The sequence below is a fragment of the Schistocerca cancellata genome, chromosome 1 (genome assembly GCF_023864275.1).
Source record: "Schistocerca cancellata isolate TAMUIC-IGC-003103 chromosome 1, iqSchCanc2.1, whole genome shotgun sequence".
NCBI classification, from domain to species: Eukaryota; Metazoa; Arthropoda; class Insecta; order Orthoptera; family Acrididae; genus Schistocerca; species Schistocerca cancellata.
The window spans coordinates 829,836,106-829,853,636 of NC_064626.1; the positions used below are offsets into that span (position 1 = coordinate 829,836,106).

The 17,531-nt window shown below is 41.9% G+C and overlaps 1 protein-coding gene across 1 annotated transcript in view; it reads right to left on the bottom strand.

The window, feature by feature from the left end:
* Window positions 1-16,932, bottom strand: part of LOC126188713 (protein henna) — a 42,650-nt gene extending 25,718 nt beyond the window's left edge. Inside the window, exons 1-2 of the mRNA XM_049930324.1 lie at window positions 16,778-16,932; window positions 11,806-11,934 (exon numbers count right to left, since the gene is read on the bottom strand). Of these exons, the coding sequence (XP_049786281.1) occupies window positions 11,806-11,934; window positions 16,778-16,825 (177 nt within the window). The 5' untranslated portion in view covers window positions 16,826-16,932. The remainder of the gene's footprint in view (window positions 1-11,805; window positions 11,935-16,777) is intronic.
* Between the last annotated feature and the right edge of the window lie 599 nt (window positions 16,933-17,531).

Genomic DNA, 17,531 nt, shown 5'->3' on the forward strand with positions numbered 1-17,531 from the left:
TATCTATGATATTAGAGAAAAGAGAAGACAGCCATACTCTTCCCTTTGGCCCGAGGTTCTTCAAGAATTCTGGAAGAAGGCCGTCACAGCCAGCTGCTTTACCAGGTAACATTTTCTTTAGTGCTATATTTATCTCTTCTTGTGTTACCCAGTTCGCTAAACCTACTTCCTCCTCGCTTGCATCTAGCTCTTCGTTCATCAGTTGGTGCAGTTCTTTTTTCTTCGAGGCGGAGGCATGGATTCTGGATGTTTGTAGTATAGAAGAGCATATCTTGTTAGGGGTCATTTTATTATTGATGTTCCGTCCCTTGAATTGTGCTCCGCCAAGTTTCCTCAGTAGGCTCCAGCTCTTCTGTGAGGAGTGTGTAAAGTCCATTTGTTCCATCCGCTTTTGCCATCTCTGTTTGCGTTCCTCGTCCATAGCTCTTATGAGCTGTTCTCCTAGTTCTGGATTCTCTGTTTTGTTGTATTCATCGAGTAGTTGTTCGCACTCCTTTGTCCAGCATGGGATGTATTCTTTCCGCGCTCCCCTTGGTATTGAGTTATGTGCCGCTTTGATAATTAACTTCGTAAATCTGTCGTAATTTTCTGGAATTGGGGGAATTCTGTTTACATTATTTTCAATGGTATCTTTAAACTTAACCCAGTTAGCCTTCCTGAGGTTCCAGCGGGCTATAGGGGGGCTCTTTATTACTGGTATTTGGATCCCAAGGTCTATAATAACTGGTCTGTGTTGGCTCCGAGGAATACGGCTCAGTACAGTTCTCTTGGACGGAAGTGCTATTCCAGTTTCTCCAGATGAGACAAAACAAAGATCGGGCGTTGATGTTGTGCCCCACGCTCCTGAACAGAAGGTGGGGGTATCTTTTGCATCGTATATTAATGTATAATTATTTATATCTGCCCAGTCTGCCAGCATGAGTCCTTCTTTGTCGCAAGACTGATAGCCCCATCTGGGGTGGTGGGAGTTAAAATCGCCAATTATGACTGCAGGGTGTTGTGGGTTAGGTAAAACAGGTTGTTCCCATTTTTCTGAAGGTGGCTTGTACACGTTATACACAGTCATATCGTTTAGTTTGATTTCCACGGCAAATTCGTGGTGCATAGTTTCCTCAATATTATCAACCAGTTCTTTCTTGATCAGTGTTGCAATACCGTGTTTATTATGGGCTTTATAGCCCACAATTTCATAGCCTGGTATTAGAAGTCTCGAGATATTTTCTTCTGATAGATGTGTTTCCTGCAAGGTCAGCACATCAATTTTTTCTTCTGTTAGTAGCTTTGTGAGGATGTCTCCTTTTGTCCTCGTGTATCCTTCTATGTTAACTTGGCATATACGTATTCGTCCACGCACTTGGCTCCGGGGGGGAAACTGAGGCATTTCCAAAATGACGATGACCCGCTTTTCGAGGTAGAACGATACTTGAACAAGCAAAACGCAGACTTCTTCAACCAAAACTAACTCCGCCATCGAGGTTCATGGTCGCAGATTGAGACGATGCAGTCTGACGATTAGAAACTGTTTATCGTGCTACGGGTTAGATGCTGGCGCTGAAATATTATTAGACAGTTAGGATTCTAGCTGGTTACCTCTGTGTCCTGACGCATTAGTGTGCGTTATCATATCGACTACATAGTCAAGCTGAAGTATACGTAAATTCATTATAAACATGTAGCGCATGTACTACAGCGATAGCATACCCTGAAAGTGGAACGTCTACTTTCCCCAGTGAAAGCGAATTCAAGCGGTTCGACTGCAAGTGTTGCTGTCATTGGAAGGAAAAGCCAGGTGTTTTGCAAAACATGTGAAAAGGAGCAATAAGCGTCGTAAATAACGTGCACACGCATCACATTAGTAAGCAAAACAGTTTTTAATTCTACTTAACGTAAACACGTACTGAACCACCATGTACGATGCTTTACAAATAAAGTGAAACGAGTTGGTGATAAAACCTCTTAAACTAGAGTAAGCTTAAAAATAAGATTCCCAATATACTGTAATATTTCCAATTATTCTTCACGAAATTGAAGTAATGCCCTGTTTTTAAATAGATTTTCTGGAAATTACAGTCGCTGATGTATTATTAAGGAATTTAGTTAAGGTCTGTTGTTATTCACACTCGTTCCACGCGTAAAACATGCACTGAATCTGTAGTGCACGATACACTTTTTATTTACTCATAGCGGAGGCTTAGAAAAGTTTCTCAAAAAGGAACCGACAGTTCAAAATAAGTTCTGGATCACTGACTGAACAACATTCACACTTCTGATTATCGTATAGTCGCTATTTGATGTCTCGCTGTTCACTGTTCCTCGCAAAATAAGTCCTCAGAATTCAAATTTCGTTACTTGCGCTGGAAGATCGTAAAATTCAAGTTGACTGAGTGAATCTTTCATTATTAATTTCTACACAGAGACTTCACATCTGTGGCAACTGTTTTCATATTTCGACGATTACCGCATAAAACGTGACATGCTGTCGAGGTGTTTCGCCACCTGCTACGATAAGTCAGAAACAATTTCTCTTTTACAGGAACAATGCATAGAAGCCATCTGCCACGATAATGATCAGAACAGAAACTACCTTGAAATACGTTTGTTTACAGTACTGCAGTCCACTCATCCTTCTCAAAGTAAACACACTGAAAAACAATAAAAAAATCTTAATAGGCAATTTCGAGAACTTAATGGAAAATTTCACTAGAAAGGGCTATTCGAAACAACTTTGGAGGAATTTTGTGAATGGCTTTCTAAGCACTAGATCTATAATATAACAATAACAATTCTAATAATAATAGTTTCACTTCCCTTAAATAAATACAAAAATTATAGGAATAATGTAATCGGAGAAATAAATGTAAGAAATCCTCTAAAATTATACACCTCTCATAAATTTCTGAAATATGAGAACTCGAGGAAACCAACTGAGATAGAGGAACAATTACAGAATGACAGGCTGCTGACGTCAATGAAAATAAATTACGAACCACCTGAGGAAACGTCGGATCAAATATTATTTACAGCACCGGTAACGATTTGCGCTTCGTTTGCCTTGCTAACGGATGACACAGAACACGTTGCTATAATGTGTCGTTCTTACATCATCTTCGTTATGGGAACCACAGCTATAAATTTATTGAATGAAGGCGACAGTTTTCCTCTCATTTATTAAGACCTCTTCTTAGTCACAGACTTAGTTGCGCCTTATATCGCTATTTTCGAGTGGTTACCCGAAGTAAACTGCCACAGGTATAAGATCACAGAGAATTCATCCGATGTGCTATTGTTCGTGTTGTTTTACGAACTACATTAAAAATGTTGCCGTTCCTGATGGTTACACACAGTCAATGCACTTAATACAAAATATTTAATCAGGCGAACAGCCGCAATTGAGGAATATATTAACAGAATGAAAATGCCCTTCAGTTGCCAGTAATTTCTTATTTATATCATCATCAGTTTCGTAACCTAAAGCTTCATCTTCTAATGCCAGGACATAATTATGGAAACATAATTGTGTGGTAGTCGGACAGTGGGCCTCGATGGGTCACACCCCCGACAAACAAACGAAATGGAGCGTAGGACCACCAACTGGGGCGCCTGCCTCGACAGCCGACACATTTCCATTTCCATAATTGTTTGGTGACACCTGAAGATGGTTTAGACTTCGAAATCGGTCGTGTAATAAATAAGGAGTTACTGGCAATTGAAGCATATTTATATTCTATTACGATGCACTTAAGGCTCCAATACATTTGCATGTACCTGTTTCCCATCTTAAGTGCTCCGATTCTTTGTAAACCATCTAGAATCGGAAAATTTCTAGTATAGCTTATAAATAGTAGCACATCGTGTGTGTTCGCTGCCATTTTTATGCCTGTGACACCTCACGCTGGGAAAACACTCGATAACTAAGCAAGCCGTAACTATGTGTCTGAGTAAGAACAGGTCTTCATAAATATTACAACCTGAATCGAAAATCACCGCATTCAGCCAAACAGCCATTCGTAACGGCTACAGTTGTATTGCTTTAATGTTGACCAGTGTCTTCTGAAATTGCCTCATCCCCCATTTCAGGCTGTTTATTGCGACGTTATCTGGCGTGATTACACAGCAAATATGGTTTTAGCTTAAGTATGCATCTGTTATTAGGATGCTGAATTGTATGACGTGATGAAACCAGTCACTGGCGTTAGAGCCGACGTCATCTGACGCAGCAGATGGCCTTGACTAATTTACGGGGGATATATGTAGCTGTAGATTTAGATCCAAAATCACAGCGATGTACAGTCTGAAAGATGAGCAGCTTCCAGAAATTCACATTTTAAACCCTTTTTCACACGAAAAGCATGAAAATTTGGAACAGAGGGTTCAATTCTGTAATAGTTTTTCCGGAACACAAGCTCTCGCTGGAAATGTAAAATATTGGCATCATTGGCTACGTAAAAGAAAAAAAGCCAGGCACGAGTAGGAATCGCTCTCTGATAGTTCCTTACGAACTTAATTATCTATATACACAATTCATCCATCCCGAGAATCGAGAATCTTGACCATTTTTGTCTGCTACCTACACTGATGAGGGCAAGATATCGGTTCCGGGAATTAGAAGGCTTTGGAGAATGTTTTAATTTTGAATTTGAAGTCGGATACAAATGACAAAAGAAATATGTTTTGTGCGATAAGCTTACAAACTAACGACTTTCTGAGTATTTCCTTTACTTATACTGAGAAATCTTGCTTCTTGCCCACTTTCATGGTTCTAGGTCAACGAGAAGTACCCTATAGGTTTTTATGAGTGAGTTTACGAGTACCAAATGTCTGAAATAAATGTCCCTATCTTTTTGTCACATTGACTTAGAAGCTTACGTTTTTATCCTAAGAAGGGACGATAGACCTTCGTACGTGACATAAATTTCAACTTGATACTCTTACTCGTTCCTGAGAAAATGGGTGTTAACAGATAACATATGAAAATTTTTTTTTTTCATGTGATGTACTTACAAATTAACAATCTTAGAATTTTTTCCTTTATTTATATTTTGAAACCTTACTACTTGACGAATTTCATGATTCTAAGTCAACGGAAAGTACGGTATAGGTTTTGAAGAGTGAGTTTGCGAGTATCAAAATATATGACAAATAATGGCCGTAACTTTTGAATGCATTGAGTTATAAGCTTCAAAGTGATGCTATAAAGATTCCATTTTAACCGAGTGAGGTACGGAACCTAAAATCTGTCCGATCATGATACGAAATTTCCAGTAAGTGTAGCTGCATTAAACCTTCTGCAAACATCGAATTAAAGTTGGATACGATCTTTTCGGTGTGTTGGTGTCCCCAGGTTTATGGGGGTCTCCAATTGCTGCGTGGCTAAGAAGAACACTGCGAGAGCTGTTTTCCCTGAGTGAGGGCAGTCGGTGGAAGTCGCAGCCTAGCTGTCACGCTGGTGTTCATCATTTTGGATAGCCTTTCAGGCCTGCGCAGTCGTGGACCATTTCGTGCAAGCAAGTGAAGGCGATACAGTGATTAATGCAATGGACTCATATTGGGGAACCGAGCGAGGTGATGCAGTGAGTATGAAACTGATCACGCATTTTACAGAAAAGCAGTTCAAATCCCCACTCTGCCACCAACATCAATACTCGTATTTTCCGTGGTCAGCACTACCGTTTCGTCCTCGACCAGACGTTAAAGCCTCACCTTCATTCCTCATCACTTTCTGCTGAAATGAACCTATCCCAAGAAAACATCTTTGTTAGCAATGTTATAATATGGTACAGACACCACCCTGCCTTGAAATAACACAAACAAGACAGCAGAAAACTATCACATTTGGAGCTGTGGTTCGAGCTTTGAGAAAGAGTCCTCGTTTGGCCTGAATTGAGCCAACTAATTGTTCTTCCACCTGCGCTACATTGCTTTAGTACTCTTAATTACTACTCCTATTCAATGATTTCCTTGTTTAATGCATGCTCGTCATCATGTCACAGTGATCCACTAACCCCATTTTTACAAATTCTGAACTCTTCATGTGTTTAAAAATTGTTTAAAAAATCATGTCACATTGTTCTACTGGATGCGACTGTAAAACCTGCCGAAGAAGCTATTCGTTGATTCAGATGTATGATAGACAAAAAGAGGATTTCGCTACACCTATGAAAACCCTTGACTTCTTCTGTTGCCTGTAGTACTGTTGATAACGCAACGGAACGTTACATTACCGCTTACAGTATGTGCGTTTACGTATAATTTTATTCTTTTTTGTCATTAAGTACATAGTTACTTAGCAGATTTTATAGATTCAAAAACAATTATTTGTCTCTTTTTAACCATTGACAATCTAAAGACTACCAGTTGCTGGTCGAATCGGTTACAGCATTGTGGAATACACAGAGATGATGTCGTATAAAATATTTTAGAAAAACCAGCAATCAAAAAAGAACAATAGTTTTTGCAATTCATATAAAATGCAAATAATGAAGCAAGCAAAAAGGAATACAAACGTCTCAAAAATGAGATCGACAGGAAGTGCAAAATGGCTAAGCAGGGATGGCTAGAGGACAAATGTAAGGATGTAGAGGCATATATCACTAGTGGTAAGATAGATACTACCTATAGGAATATTAAAGAGACCTTTGGAGAAAAGAGACAGACAAATGGAAAAACTGGTAGAAGCTGACCTCGGGGAAGATCAGTTTGAATTCCACAGAAATATTGGAACACGTAAGGCAATACTGACTCTGCGACTTATCTTAGAAGATAGACTAAGGAAAGGCAAACCTACGTTTCTAGCATTTGTATACTTAGAGAAACCTCTTGACAATGTCGACTGGAATACTCTCTTTCAAATTCTGAAGGTGGCAGGGGTCAAATACAGGGAGCGAAAGGCTATTTACAATTTGTACAGAAACCAGATGGCAGTTATAACAGGGAAGCAGTGGTTGACAAGGGAGTGAGAGAGGGCTGTAGCCTCTCTCCGATGTTATTCAATCTGTATATTGAACAAGCAGTAAAGGAAACAAAAGAAAAATTAGGAGTAGGAATTAAAATCCATGGAGAAGAAATAAAAACTTTGCGGTTTGCCGATGACTTCGTAATTCTGTCAGAGATAGAAAAGGACCTGGAAGAGCAGTTCAGCGGAATGTACAGTGTCTGAAAGGAGGATATAAGATGAACATCAACAAAAGCAAAACGGGGATAATTGAATGTAGTCTAATTAAATCAGGTGATGCTCAGGCAATTAGATTAGGAAATGATACACTTGAAGTAGCAGATGAGTTTTGCTATTTGGGGAGCAAAATAACTGATGATGGTCGAAGTAGAGAGGATATAAAATGTAGACTGGCAATGACAAGAAAAGCGTTTCTGAAGAAGAGAAATTTGTTAACATCGAGTACAGATTTAAGTGTCAGGAAGTCTTTTCTAAAAGTATTTGCATGGAGTGTAGCCAACGATGGATGTGAAACATGGACGATAAATAGTTTAGACAATAAGAGAATAGAAGCTTTCGAAATATGGTGCTACAAAAGAATGCTGAAGATTAGATGGGTATATAACGTAACTAATGAGAAGGTACTGAATAGAATTGAGGAGAAGAGGAATTTGTGGCACAGCTTGACCAGAAGAAGGGATTGGTCGGTAAGACGTATTCTGAGGCATCAAGCGATCACCATCTTAGTATTGGAGGTCACGTGGAGGGTAAAAATCGTAAAAGGGGACCAAGAGATAAATACACTTAACAGATTCAGAAGGATGTAGGGTGCAATAGTTACTCGTAGATAAAGAAGCTTGCATAGGATAGAATAGCATGGAGAGCTGCATCAAACCACAACAAAAAATTGCCGTCGTCGGGCTTAGTGGTTCAGTGGCAAAGCGCGTGCCATGAAACGGGAAGATATGAATTTATGTTGGAGGGTAGTTGTAAATGGAGCCTGCAGAATAGTGCAGAAATTCCAGAATGAGTTTTTCACTCCGCTGCAGAGTGAAAATCTCATTCTGGAAACATCCCCCAGTCTGTGGCTAAGCCATGTCTCCGCAATATCCTTTCTTCCAGGAGTGCTAATTCTGCAAAGTTCGCAGGAGAGCTTCTGTGAAGTTTGGATAGTAGGAGACGTGGTCTGGCTGAAGTCAAGCTGTGAGGACGGGACGTTAGTCGTGCTTGGGTAGCTCAAATGGTAGAGCACTTGCCCGTGGAAGGCAAAGGTCCCAATTTCGAGTCTCGGTCCAGCACACAGTTTCAATCTGCCAGGAAGTTTCATTTCACTGCACAAATTTTCTGTGTTATCTTTAAGAAAATGTTGCCCAAGTGCTGTTCGTGTTCACTGAGAAATGCTGAACTACGTTTAACTGAGCCAGTGTTTACAACTGAAAGCAATGTGAGGAAGTGTATAAACTGGAATAAGTGTGGCGTAATTCTTATTAGACCCTCGAGCAGCGGTCTACATGAAGTTCGCGAACTAACAGTGTAAACTGTTCTGATAGCCCTCACTGGGCAAAGAACATCCTTTAGGAAAGCACACTACTACATAACCTTGAAGCCTAAGGGAGTGAAAGTGAGCAAACATGTTTTCGCGTGTCTATGTAACTGGCAGTGGAGACTTACCAGAATGACGGACGAGAAACTAGTTTGCTATGAAGATGCGAACAGCTAATACAAGGCAAGAACGAGATACTTGAGATTGATACGAGCTGCCGTTGCGCCTCGTGATTTACTGATTATATGGTAACTGAAAAAACAGACTAAGTTAATTTATCGCAAGCCATCGTAGCAGTCGAAAACCCCACAGAAACGTCCAATTCCTCAAGGGAGATAGATAGGAATAAATTGCTATTTCGTTTGTGAGTGGCCTACACATAAGCAATTTTTCTGTGCATAGTACGCATACATTTTTTATCACCGGCTGTGGGTTTAGAGGGGTGAATTTGTGTTGTCTAGGAACACAGCAAACAATAAAACTTAAGTGAAAACCTTATCCGTCTCTTCTAGCGTGTGTGTCTCGAATTAATGGGTGTTGAAGTTAGCTGTAAGTAACTTGTCGGTTTCTACAACGCTTAATGAGTTGTTAAACAATTTCGAGAACTGATATACAGCGTGATTCCGTGATGACGGCATAAATTTTCGTGGATGATGGAGAAGGGTAAAGATATCAATTAGAGGTAATTGGTTCCTCGTTCGGAAATAATCGAGTGAAAAATTATAAGCTAATATCTTTCTGGTACCTCTGGCAGCAGAAGACGTGTATTGGAACCGTTTTTTCTAAGATTATAGGGATGGGGAATCCTGACGAACACTTATGTGTAGATGTTGGGATGATCAACTGATCCATTGTAGGTGGCGTACGTTTTACTGATATGATCAATCCTGGTATGCAATGTCGGTACTGTAGTAGACTCCAGTACATGTCTACAAGTTGAAGTAATAACATTGATCAGCCCTAACCAAATGGAGTTGTACCCGGTGACGGAACTTGCAGACATGATCTTGTGTATGTGCAAGCAAGTGAAAGCAGCAGAGAAGCGCAAACTTTGTATAGGACCAAACACCGGCCTGCAAGACATCCTGCTCACACCATGTTTCCAAGTCTCTTCCAGTGATATCGTGAAACAGGTCAGTTGGTACCACAGCTCAAGGACCAGGGAGGTTGACGAACTACACGGACTCGCGACTTTGAAGATGCAGTGCTTGCCTGAGTGGGTGAGACGCTTGCAATCAGCTCGATCAGTTGCACGTGAAATAAATGTTTCGCAGAGTACTGTGTGGCGAGTATTACGGAAAATTCAGCTACATCTCTATCGTCCACAGGAAGTGCGTGCTTTGATTTCTGCTGACTCCTGACCTCGTGTTGTTTTCAGCCAATGGTTGTGCAGCGCCTTTATTGGTAGATTCCTGAAGCGATGCGGCCCTTCAACAAAGAAAATTGCTTACAATACTTTAGTTCGTCCTGTCTTAGAGTATTGTTCGTCTGTATGGGACCCTTACCAGTTGGGTCTGATTCAAGAGATTGAGAAGGTCCAAAGAAGAGCGGCCAGATTCGTGACTGGTACATTTAGCCATCGCGAGAGCCTTACAAATCTCATAGTTTGAAGTGGGACACACTTGCAGATAGACGACGCGCTAAACGGAAGGGGCTGCTCACTAAATTCCAAAATCCGATCTTCGCCGAGGATGTAGAGCATCTATTATTACCACCAACTTTCATATCGCGCAATGATCACCATTCAAAGATAAGGGAAATTAGTCATCGTACTGAGGCGTTCGGACAGTCGCTTGTTCCTCTCGCGTTTCGCCAAATAGTCGCAGCTGTCATGTTTAGGCAGATGAGAATGCACACGTACACCTGTGAAGAGCCATCAACACAGATTATCTGTCAACGGATGGGAAGGCGCAGGCAGTGATTACATATTAGGTCCGTTTCTTCTTCCTACTCGCTTAAATGCTCCAGTGCACACAGTGTTTACCAGATACATACTACCCAGATCGCTGGAACGTGTCCCATTTGTTATTGGCTCAAATGGCTCTGAGCACTATGCGACTTAACTTCTGAGGTCATCAGTCGCCTAGAACTTAGAACTAATTAAACCTAACTAACCTAAGGACATCACACGCATCCATGCCCGAGGCAGGATTCGAACCTGCGACCGTAGCGGTCGCTCGGCTCCAGGCTGTAGCGCCTAGAACCGCACGGCCACTCCGGCCGGCCCCATTTGTTATTCATCAATGTATGTGGTTCCAACACGATAAAGCTCCACTTCAGGTTAAACTGGATCAGGCAGTTCCTGAAACGGGGTTAGGTAGAGGAGGTCCTGTTTCGTGACGAGAACGTCCACCTACCTGGTCTCACTTGATTTCTTCTTGTGCGGCCATATTAAAAGCCTGGTGTATGAGATGCCTGTCATGACTGAAGTGGGCCTCCTGGTAAGAATTCTCGCTGCATGCTACGTTGTTCAAACGACATCGCGGGTATTAGAGGGGATATGACAGAACTCTGTGCGACGCTGCATTGACGCTGGGGTGCCATTTTGAACAACTGTTGTAAATGTAACGGGTTATGAAACTTGTGCAGGTAAATGGAATTCATTATCACTGTACGGTAGACTTAGGATTTTCGGCCTCTCTGACATTAAGTTACTTCTTGCACCTTACTAATCCATCAACAGGGGAAATTATCTGACATTACCGGTGAGTATTCAGCTGGAATTCTGTACATAATCAGGGTTCGGTAGCTGTGGCCCTTAGTTTGAGGACTGCGCGAGGCTAAGGAGGAACTTGAGTAGATTTTCGCCTTACCCAAGTAAGGTCGCTTATCTCACATTGATACATTTAACGCCGGCCGCTGTGGCCAGCGGTTCTAGGCGCTTCAGTCCTGAACCGCGCTGCTGCTACGGGTATGGATGTGTGTGATGTCCTTACGTTAGTTAGGTTTAAGTAGTTCTAAGTCTAGGGGACTGATGGCCTCAGATGTTAAGTCCCATAGTGCTTAGAGCCATCTGAACCATTTTTTTGATACATTTACCCTTCTCCATCATCCTTGAAAGCTTGTAACATCTTCACGGTATCACCCTGCATATGAACGCTTTCGCGGCCGCACTGAGTTTCCTTAAAATTCTTCTGAATTTGTGATTGAGACGTTTTATAAAACGAACCAGTGTTACGGGCACTACAGCTAGTGGTCTTATTATGTGACGTACTCTTATGAAGAGCACTTGTAATAGTGAATGAAACGTTTGTTCGGATTACAATATGGCGCGCTCAGCAAATCAGAAGTACTTCACGTGAAAAAAGAAAATAATTGGATAAGGACTCACCTCGAAGAGCTTGAGGCATTTGGCGAGCCCGCCGACCTGGTCCGTTTCTCCCGGCGAGAAGATGAGGCAGATGCTCTTGGCGGAGTCGAGGCCCTCCTTGATGTAGTTGCCTCCCGTCATTAGCATCGGCTACAACACAAAACACACCGCAAACTTTACAATTTCATCAGGCTTTTCATGCAAAGCAGTAATCAAATGACGACTCTGAATTAAATCAAAAGATTTGATCAGGCAAACATCTGCAACTAAAGAACATATTAAGAGAATAAAAAATCCGTTTCAGTTGCCATTAATGTCTCGTTTATTGCACGACTGGTTTCGAAGCCTACAGCTTCATCTTCAGGTGCCATCAAATAATTACGGAAACATAAATGTTTGGCGATGAAGATGAAACTCTGGGCCTCGAAACAAGTCCTACATTACACAAGAAATCACTAGCAATTGAAGCGGATTTTTTACCCTGTTAAATCAAAGCGTTGTAACACACGAATGATGCTGTCTCTAAGCGCTAATCTTGTCCGCGAATAACGTTACTAAACACACACACACACACACACACACACACACACACACAGAAACACGTACTAACATATGCAGGAGAATAGTAAGAACATACTGTCTTTAAGGGACTATGCCTAGTAAAGCACTGTATATTAAAAATCGACCTCCGAGTACAATAAAATAAGGCAGTGAAAAAGAGTGAAATGCATAGCTCACTAGTAAGTTATTTATATTCTAAAGTTGATGTCACTTTCAGATTTACGCGTTTCTCACGCCAAACTGGGACAACAATAACCTGCGGTTTGGTCATATTTATCTCTGAGCACATACACAACGTATTTTTGTCATGGCACAAACAAATTGAGTTTATCTGAGTTCAAACGCAAGGAAAATGTACACGACCGTTACTTGACTCTATTGGTAACACAGATAGCGGAGCACATTTACTATGATCAGATTGTGTACGAACTTTCTAAGTTGAATACCGAGTCTTCTGTCAACGTTTTATTGAGAGAGTGCGAAAGACACTATTAATGACTTGGCTGACGTATAAAAACGTTAAGCTTGTCTTTCCCAAACTCGAGCCGCGCAGTCAATGGCGTCGTGCCACGGTTCGCGCGGCTCCCCCCGTCGGAGGTTCGAGTCCTCCCTCGGGCATGGGTGTGTGTGTTGTCCTTAGGGTAGGTTAGTTTAAGTTAGATTGAGTGCTGTGTAAGCCTAGGGACCGATGACCTCAGCAGTTTCGTCCTATAGGACCGTACCACCACCACCCAAACTCGACAAGAAAATAAGCCTGTTCTGCAGAATAAGGCCAACATACAGCTTAGTACTGAAGCAGCCACAAGCCGAATACTGAGTCAAAAATCACAGAGCTCTATGCAATCTGATATTCTGCAATCTGTTAAATGAACCGATATATTGAGAAGGCAGAGGGACAAGGGTTTGCGCCAACAGGTTATCAAGGAACCTGAAACACGGTTCGCTTTGCCTTATTTCACATCATAAATACTTATCAAAAATACTTTCATGACAGTTATTGTAACTGTCCGAAAGGAAGTCATAGTATCGAATGGAAACTGAATTACGTACGTTTGCCTCGCTAAAGTGGCTCTTGGTCAGCTAAGTTAGTAGGTATTTTAAAAACTACATTCCCGATCGCAGAATTTAAAGTGCATATTGAGCGATAATTCACCATCAACAGTGTGCTGTATCTGGTCATAAAATGTTGTGAAAAGTTCGGAAGCTAAGCCATGGCAGCATGGCAGCGATGCACTGTATGGACTTCGCAACCCCGTACAGGAGTTAGGCTCTTCACTTGGTCAGATTCCCTAGGATGGGACGTCTTTGCAACACCAGGATTTATGCAAAGTTTGATACATTCAGCCACGGCATATAGCCACAAAAACTAAACCAACTCATAAAAGCGTATGAACAGTGACCCAAGAAGCGTTCAATAAAGAGACTATCTACTGAGTTATTAAGAAATCCAGAAAACTTTTAAGTACTTCGTAAAATCGGCGCTCATGGACTGTGTATGGATATTAATTGATCATGATCGCACCATAGCAGGAGACGATAAAACGGGGGCTGAAATACAACATTCTGTCTTCTGAAATTAGTTCAGGCGAGAAAATCACATCATGGTTCCCACCTTCTTTCAGCGTCTCAAGGACGAAGAAATAATAGATATAGAAATAATTGAATCCGAAATTGCAAAGCAACTGAAGACTTTTGATAGAGGAAAGGTCAGTGTACTTGATGGAGCACCTGTTAGATTCTGTATCGAAAGTATCTTCTACCTGCAGTTCACGGCAGGCCATTGGAATGAGGGAACGTCCTGTGTGTTTGAAAATACGAATCGGCTGTTACAGTCTACAACGGTCACAGAACATATGCAAGCAAGTATTACAGTGCTGCCGGCCTAGGTGACCGAGCGGTTCTAGGCGCTACAGTCTGGAACCGCGCGACCGCTACGATCGCAGGTTCGAATCCTGCCTCGGGCATGGATGTGTGTGATGTCCTTAGGTTAGTTAGGTTTAAGTAGTTCTAAGTTCTAGGGGACTGATGACCTCAGAAGTTAAGTCCCATAGTGCTCAGAGCCATTTGAACCATTACAGTGCTACGCCACTATCGCCAGTTATCTCTTAGAATAGGGGAATGCGTTTATGTATTTCGACGTTTGGGAGATAACAAAAAGAGTGCTTGTTGAATATTGGATCAGATACGCAGTTCAACTGAAGACTTGTTAAACAGGACAGGTATGTCATTCTTGTTGGAGAGACAGCGTCAAACAAAAAAGTCATTATTGCCATCCCTTCGGGAAGCGTGGTAGTTGTTTTAACGTTCGCATATGTGTAAATTACCTCGCGGACGATATCTATGGCTCTCTGAAACTATTCCAAAGAATATAGAGATCAGATCATTAGCAAATTGTTCCGAATAACAGGAAAACTTGAAGAACACAAGCGCTTGTGCCAAGACTGGTAGCTGCCCATCAACATAAATAAATCTATTGTACACAAATAAACGAAAAGACCACATATTGGTTGATTATGTAATCTACGATTAGTCAGTGGGCGCCATCAAATCGTCAAACATCTGCTCGAAAGAAGATGATTTTTTTATTTCGGGTCAAAAGCGCAGCACACAACATCTATACAGATTATATTTTTCACCAAAGATTATGCGAAATGACGAAATACAAATGACATAGGAAAGACAGACGCCAGGCTGACAATGAGATACACCAGAAAAGTCTTAAAGATTGTATCATTCACCTATGAAGATGATAATTTAGAGTGAATCAGGGGGAGATGGTAATCGGGCAATGATGCCTATTTTCTGCTGTTACTTCACTGTCTCAAGAGAGCTGAGAACCCAGTGGTTCACTGCTTCCTAGAGTCTAAGTCTCGAGAGACAAGCGGTAGGTGCTGTTTTAATGGATATTTTTCCTCTTTGGGAGACAAAAAACTGCACTATGTATTAATATTTACGCTGTAAAATAATCGCAAGAATACTTAAAAACGTGTGCATCCAGTTACGTCCAGTTCGCTGTCATACTGGAATACGTATTTCATCCTGATACCTGGGTAAGACGCCATATTTTCTTTGGGGAAAGATTGACACCCGTATACCTATTTTGTTCATTTATTTATGTGCAGATGATGCCTTGAGATTACGAAGACGCGTCCTAATGGAACTAACATTCTTGGTGGATCTGGCAACTCCGAATCCAACTCTCCTAATGAATCTGTAAGCGCAGAAATTGCATCCAAAAGTGTTGCGGCTGTAGCAGGAACCTGTACCTCGTTTCAAGAGATTGCACCGATACCAGTTTTTGAAATACCGGGGAAAAGGAGGAATAAAATGGCATCGGTGTTGACAGATCAGGAAACCCTACAAAGTTTAAAAGCAGCGCAACAGAAAAGGACTGACCCAAAAAACGTTCTCCAGTCACTAAACGACGCATAGAATTTTTTTTTTTTTTAAATCGACTACCGAAGACAACGAGTGTATTGTATGTGAAATAAACTACTACGAAAAAAGCGGACCGTATGTGAATCGGATTCAGTGCATTCACTGTAAGAAGTGGCTGCACAAATACGCACAGAGGAAGCAGATAATGTGTAGCGACTGTGCTCAAAACAGTATATATTAGCCGTAGAACGGTCGCTAATTGCAATGCAAACTTTTACTTTGTATTACTTGGCGATAAAAAAGTAATAAAATTGCAGATGTTACCAAATTTATATTGCAATTTTACTCCGGTCTTCAGGGTTGGCTGTCTAGTAGTCTAACATGTACCAAAAAATTACTACGGGACACGAAAGTTATGACTTTACCATATACATCGGTCTTTAGTTTGAAGAAACCTTGCCAAACATATGTGATTAATTTCATCTGGAAAATCTCAAAATTCCCATCATAATTTCATGAAGAAGCAGAAAGTCTTCCCCTGACGTACTATACAAAAACTCGTCTGACCAAGATTTCAATATTCTTTGTCCATCTTCGACCCTTATGAAGTTGAATTAACCAATGAGATGGGGATGATTCATGTAAGGACTGCGCTTTTCATCACGAGTTTGTTTAGACTGTCCTAGAGCCTCACAAATAGACTCTACTGGAAAGAAATTGTGAATAGTGGAGAACCTTTCTCTCAAAACTGTAACAGTACAACTGAATTATTTTCGGTAGCATCTCAAGTAATGACCACGAGAGCAAATAAAAAGCAACTCGGAGCTGTAGTCGGATACCGACGACCGTTGGATGTAATAAACACAGAAGAAAGTGATACTGGTCTACACTCTATTAAACACAGTACGATGGCTTCCGGAATACTGAAGTAGATCGTGCCTTCAGAGCGTTCTCTATACTATCTTTCCAGGAGTAGCTGTGGGCATCGTTTGGAAGACACTAGGCGAACTACTGGCGTTTGATGGGAGCACCTCGTAATGTAGTTTTAACTTACGTCATCGATGATCTCTTCCGGCGTGTGCGGCAGCTCGGAGAGCCCCATGTTTAGCGAGAGTGGCTCTGGCGCGCGAGCTGCTGTTGTGAAGTGGACCTACTGCGGACTGGCTCCGTGCTGTCTACGACGCCGGCGCGCTCACCCAGTTATATATACGACAGAGCGCCGGCACGCACGACCCCCCTCTCCTACGGCAAGGCCGGTCCCGTCCGGCCGGTAAACTAGATCCGATCAGCGTTCTCCGCAGTGGTTTTTACCCTTCCCAGGCGCGGGCGCAATTTCCCGCCGCTGTCTGCAAAAGACGGACGTAGTGCAACCTGCCCCAGAGTTACGTCAGCCAGTTACGCGGGAGCCACGGCTGGAGATCCCCAAATTACGCTGCATTGGCGGTCTCCAACCCCCCCCCCCCCTCTTTCGCCCTGTCGCCAGTTCCAGTCTATTACGCCTCTGCAATTTTTTCAGACACAAAACAAGAAGTGGACAGAAGCCTCACAGGACAGCACAGGCCCTGCCGCCTCCTTCTCCGCGGAGAGCGCGGCTGCTGAAACCACAGCGCTTAACCTTGGCAGAATGTCGTTCCCTGTTCGGACCATCACAGTATTTTTGTGTACCATTTCTTCTCGCGAAAATACAGTACCATACCTGCTTACGCATTTCTCGAAAACATTCTGAATTGCGATTGATATACAGGGCGCTTCACAATTAATGTTACACATTTCCAGAGGTTCTAGGGTGGACTTAATAGATCAAGTTT